The sequence below is a fragment of the Triticum aestivum genome, chromosome 3B (genome assembly GCF_018294505.1).
Source record: "Triticum aestivum cultivar Chinese Spring chromosome 3B, IWGSC CS RefSeq v2.1, whole genome shotgun sequence".
In the NCBI taxonomy this organism is placed as follows: domain Eukaryota; kingdom Viridiplantae; phylum Streptophyta; class Magnoliopsida; order Poales; family Poaceae; genus Triticum; species Triticum aestivum.
The window spans coordinates 236,444,410-236,450,440 of NC_057801.1; the positions used below are offsets into that span (position 1 = coordinate 236,444,410).

At 52.8% G+C, this 6,031-nt stretch overlaps 1 protein-coding gene across 2 annotated transcripts; it reads right to left on the bottom strand.

The window, feature by feature from the left end:
* Positions 1-559: 559 nt before the first annotated feature.
* LOC123065271 (7-deoxyloganetin glucosyltransferase-like) lies at positions 560-5,516 on the bottom strand. Of its 2 annotated transcripts, XM_044488607.1 has the most exons (3): positions 4,968-5,501; positions 2,566-2,580; positions 560-1,483 (listed from the first exon to the last, which is right to left on the bottom strand). In XM_044488607.1, exons 1-3 carry the CDS (start codon positions 5,499-5,501, stop codon positions 560-562), a joined length of 1,473 nt encoding a protein of 490 aa, XP_044344542.1. The 2 variants fall into 2 exon arrangements, with proteins under 2 accessions (XP_044344542.1, XP_044344543.1); XM_044488608.1 differs by lacking the exon at positions 2,566-2,580 and having other exon boundaries at positions 560-1,494; positions 4,976-5,516.
* Between the last annotated feature and the right edge of the window lie 515 nt (positions 5,517-6,031).

Genomic DNA, 6,031 nt, shown 5'->3' on the forward strand with positions numbered 1-6,031 from the left:
ACAACTGCAGTTGAGCAACCATGGCAACTGTAGTTGTCCGACATGGCAACCGTAGTTCAGCGACATGGCAACTGCAGTTAACGAACATGGACGAGGGTCTAGACCATGGCAACTGCGGGCGTGCGGTGACTGTCACGCGGAGCGTGCGGGACCATAATGTACGAGGCATGACGTACGGGGCGTGTGTGCGTTATCTATTTCACCCACACGCACGCGTGTTACAGGGATCGGGAGGGGAAAAAAGAGGGTGTATGGACATTACTTGTTTTGCCCACACATAGATGTGTGGGCTGTTTCTCTTATACACCACACAAAATGTGTGGACAGATTTCCTAACATCTACACGTATGGCACTTATCGGCGTTCTAAAAAAAATAATGCATGAGGAAAACTTCGGAGAAACAATGTTCTGCTCGATGTGAACAATGCTACAAATGCCCATGTAATAAATCCATCGTCTCTGTCTTTAGAGATAAATCGTTCGTGATCTTCCATGTGTAGTAAGCAACAAAACTACCTTTGTGATAAATAGAATCGTCGAACCATTTACCAGCTTGTGTCAAGCCAGCAGCACCTCGTGGATGAGCCTATCAACGTTGCGCATGGACCTTCCGCCACGCCGTGCGGAGGCCACCGCGCTCCCGCGGAGCTCCAGCACGCGCCGCCGCATCTCTCGGCCTTTCTCCCCCTCCATGGTCTCCCGTATCATGGCCTCGACCTCGGCCCTCCTCACATCGTCCCCAATCTCCATTCCGATGCCCCACTCCGTGCACTTGTACCGATAGTTGGTCTGCTGCTCCGCAAAGAACGGCCAGCACACCATCGGCACGCCGCCGCAGATGCTCTCCAACGCCGAGTTCCACCCGGAGTGCGTCAGGAACACCCCAACGGCCTCGTGCTCCAGCACCTTCTCCTGCGGGCACCACGTCGACAGCATGCTCCGTCCCTCCATCGCCGCGGAGAACTCCGTTGGAAGTGCGGCCCCGTCGCCCTTGACGAGGTCAGGCCGCACGTTCCACAGGAAGGCGTAGCCGGTGTTGGCCAGCCCCCACGCGAATTCCAGCAAGTGCTCGTTCGACATCACCGTGATGCTCCCGAAGTTGACGTACACCATGGAGCGCGGCGGTCGGCCGTCGAGCCACCGGAGGGGCGCATCCTCTTCCTTCCACAGGTCGGACCCGATGCCGGCGACGGGGCTATCCTCCGGCACGTTGTTGCGAACCGTGAGATGGAGCGGCCCCACTGTGTAGACGGGCGGCAGGAGCTTGGACATGGCATCAAGCAGTGGCGCGTCGAGCTCGTCGAAGGTGTTGATGACCACCCCCGACGCCTGCGACATGCCGGCCGTCTCGTGGATGAAGAAGTTGAACATGATGTCATCGGGGTCGGTGGTGCGGAAGAAGCTCGGGAGGTCACGCAGCCGCAGGTCCTTGGGCGCCGCCGGTATCCAGTCGATGGTCGTGTCCAAGTATCCATCGCTCAACTGAGCCTCTTCTGCACCAATAACAAACTAGTAATTACTATGTTGCCTCCAACAACAACAACAACAACAACAACAACAACAACAACAACAACAAAGCCTTTAGTCCCAAACAAGTTGGGGTAGGCTAGAGGTGAAACCCATAAGATCTTGCAACCAACTCATGGCTCTGGCACATGGATAGCAAGCTTCCACGCACCCCTGTCCATAGCTAGCTCTTTGTCGATACTCCAATCCTGCAGGTCTCTCTTAACGGACTCCTCCCATGTCAAAATCGATCGACCCCGCCCTCTCTTGACATTCTCCGCACGCTTTAGCCGTCCGCTATGCACTGGAGCTTCTGGAGGCCTGCGCTGAATATGCCCAAACCATCTCAAACGATGTTGGACAAGCTTCTCCTCAATTGGTGCTACCCCAACTCTATCTCGTATATCATCATTCCGGACTCGATCCTTCCTCGTGTGGCCACACATCCATCTCAACATACGCATCTCCGCCACACCTAACTGTTGAACATGTCGCCTTTTAGTCGGCCAACACTCCGCGCCATACAACATTGCGGGTCGAACCGCCGTCCTGTAGAACTTGCCTTTTAGCTTTTGTGGCACTCTCTTGTCACAGAGAATGCCAGAAGCTTGGCGCCACTTCATCCATCCGGCTTTGATTCGATGGTTCACATCTTCATCAATACCCCCATCCTCCTGCAACATTGACCCCAAATACCGAAAGGTGTCCTTCCGAGGTACCACCTGGCCATCAAGGCTAACCTCCTCCTCCTCACAGCTAGTAGTACTGAAACCGCACATCATGTACTCGGTTTTAGTTCTACTAAGCCTAAACCCTTTCGATTCCAAGGTTTGTCTCCATAACTCTAACTTCCTATTTACCCCCGTCCGACTATCGTCAACTAGCACCACATCATCCGCAAAGAGCATACACCATGGGATATCTCCTTGTATACCCCTTGTGACCTCATCCATCACCAATGCAAAAAGATAAGGGCTCAAAGCTGACCCCTGATGCAGTCCTATCTTAATCGGGAAGTCATCGGTGTCGACATCACTTGTTCGAACACTTGTCACAACATTATTGTACATGTCCTTGATGAGGGTAATGTACTTTGCTGGGACTTTGTGTTTCTCCAAGGCCCACCACATGACATTCCGCGGTATCTTATCATAGGCCTTCTCCAAGTCAATGAACACCATATGCAAGTCCTTCTTATGCTCCCTATATCTCTCCATAAGTTGTCGTACCAAGAAAATGGCTTCCATGGTCGACCTCCCAGGCATGAAACCAAACTGATTTTTGGTCACGCTTGTCATTCTTCTTAAGCGGTGCTCAATGACTCTCTCCCATAGCTTCATTGTATGGCTCATCAGCTTAATTCCACGGTAATTAGTACAACTCTGAACATCCCCCTTGTTCTTGAAGATTGGTACTAATATACTCCGTCTCCATTCTTCTGGCATCTTGTTTGCCCGAAAAATGAGGTTGAAAAGCTTGGTTAGCCATACTATCGCTATGTCCCCGAGACCTTTCCACACCTCAATGGGGATACAATCAGGGCCCATCGCCTTGCCTCCTTTCATCCTTTTTAAAGCCTCCTTCACCTCAGACTCCTGGATGCGCCGCACAAAACGCATGCTGGTCTCATCAAAGGAGTCATTCAGTTCAATGGTAGAACTCTCATTCTCCCCATTGAACAGCTTGTCGAAGTACTCCCGCCATCTATGCTTAATCTCTTCGTCCTTCACCAAGAGTTGGCCTGCTCCGTCCTTGATGCATTTGACTTGGCCAATATCCCTCGTCTTCCTCTCCCGGATCTTAGCCATCTTATAGATGTCCCTTTCACCTTCCTTCGTGCCTAACCGTTGGTAGAGGTCCTCATATGCCCGACCCCTTGCTTCACCAACAGCTCGCTTTGCGGCCTTCTTCGCCATCTTGTACTTCTCTATGTTGTCTGCACTCCTATCCAGGTATAGGCGTCTGAAGCAATCTTTCTTCTCTTTAAGCGCCTTCTGGACATCATCATTCCACCACCAGGTATCCTTATCTTCGCTTCTCCTTCCCCTGGACACTCCAAACTCCTCCGAGGCCACCTTACGAATGCAAGTCGCCATCTTCATCCACACATTGTCCGCATCCCCTCCTTCCTCCCAAGGGCCCTCCTTAAATACCCTCTCCTTGAACACCTGAGCTACCTCCCCCTTGAGCTTCCACCACTTCGTTCTAGCGACCTTGGCACGCTTATCCCGCTGGACACGAATCCGAAAGCGGAAGTCAGCAACCACCAGCTTATGCTGGGGTACAACACTCTCCCCAGGTATCACCTTACAGTCTAGGCACGCACGCCTATCTTCTCTTCTCGAGAGGATGAAATCAATCTGGCTAGAGTGTTGGCCACTACTAAAAGTCACCAGATGTGATTCTCTCTTTCTAAAGAGGGTGTTAGCTACAATCATGTTGTAGGCTAGAGCAAAGCTTAAGACATCTTCTCCTTCTTGATTCCTGATGCCATAGCCAAAGCCCCCATGCGCCCCTTCAAAACCTGTGTTAGATGTACCCACGTGGCCATTGAGGTCTCCTCCTATGAAGAGCTTCTCACCAATCGGTACACTCCTAACCATGTCTTCCAAGCCTTCCCAGAACTCCCTCTTGGTGTTCTCATTGTGGCCTACTTGCGGGGCATATGCGCTGATAACATTGAGAACCAAGTCCTCAGCTACCAGCTTGACCAGGATAATCCGGTCCCCACGTCTCCTGACGTCTACCACTCCATACTTGAGGCTCTTGTTGATCAAGATGCCTACGCCATTTCTGTTTGCAGCCGTCCCCGTGTACCACAGCTTGAAGCCGGTATCCTCCACCTCCTTCGCCTTCTGTCCTCTCCATTTGGTTTCTTGGACGCAAAGGATATCAACACCTCTCCTCACTGCTGCATCAACTAGCTCCCGAAGCTTCCCTGTCAGAGACCCTACGTTCCAGCTACCTAAGCGAATCCTACTAGGCTCGCTAGCTTCCTTACCCTTCGCACTCGTCGAGTCAAATGCGAAGACCCTTGCTCATTTTCCACTATATCCGGGCGCCGATGTAGCGCGCCACTAAGGATGCGACGACCCGATCCTCGCTCACTTGCCACCGTATCCGGATCAAGATACGGCGCGCCACTTGGGGGTGACGGCCCGGCCCTTGCCCATTTTCCACCACACCCGGGTTCCGATGTGGCGCGTCGCTGAGAGGGTTACGCCCCAACGAAAATCTTTTGGGTTTCATCTCCATAAGACTGGCTGAGTTTTTACGTTGGCTCGCCAAGCCTATCACAACCCTCCTCCTTTACCCGGGCTTGGGACCGGCTATGTTGAGACAACATAGCGGAGTTAGTAATTACTATGTTGCCTCCAGTTTAATTAATTTCTATCCAAGCACACACACATAGCCACATAGTACCAAATAAAAATCCAACTTGCAAACTATGTAAGTTGACAGATATACCTTTGAGAGGGAAGAGCCCGCGGTGGACTAGATCCTTGAAGTGGCAGTAGCCCATGAAACCACAAGCGCTGGCGGTCCAGAGCGTGGCGCAGCGGAGGCCAAGCTCCCGCGCGGCGCGGAGGGCGAAGGTCATGGTGCTATCGGCCACCACGCAGGTGACCGGCGGCAGCGCGCCACCGAAGGTCTCGGCCTCCTCGTTGAGCTTGGCGACGAGCTCCTTGAACCCGGGGAGGCAGGTGGTCATGGTGGAGTAGCACAGCGCAGGAACGTCCTGCGTGGCCTCGCGGTCGGACGGCGGGAGGCCGTCGGCGATGGCAGCGAACCGAAACGCGGGCAGGCCATGCAGCGCGTCCGCGCCCTGCGAGCGCAGCAGGCGGCGGTGGTTGAACTCGTTGTTGACGAAGGTGACGTGGAAGCCCCTGGTGTGGAGCAGCTTGGCCAGCTTCAGCATCGGCGTGATGTGACCCTGCGCCGGGTAGGGGATCATCACGGCGTGCGGCTTCTCTCCCGGCGGCAAGGACCCCATGGCTTTGCTAGCTACTGTAGCTGCGTCGCCGTGTTGGTTCCGGTAGCTCTCTCGGTCAACACGTTGCGCGCGTGGCCGTGTAGTGGGGCTGTGGCGAATGAGCTCCTGACGCGGTGGTACAGTATATAATACGGCGGGCGTGGGCAGAGGCGTAGACGTCTCCGCGTGCTCACACATTGTTGGATCTCCAGTTGGATGAGTAGTCACTGAGAGCATGCTTGGATACGTTTTAGTCCCATGACTAAAAGTAGTGGGACTAAAACTTGCTAGTCTCACCCATGCTTGGATCCAAATACTAAAGAGACTAAAATCTAGTTATTGAGCATTTATTATCCTCCAAACCCTCCAATCCAGAACTAAGGAGAGGAATTAAATGAGGAGAGAGAGAGAGCTAATACATATTTTAGTAGGTTTCCCATGACTAAAAGATTTTAGCCTCAAGACTAGTCCTAGCCTCTTTTTAGTCAGGGGTGCTTGGAACTTTAGCCTCTAAAAGAGACTATTTTTAGTCAGACTAAAAATAGTCCCTT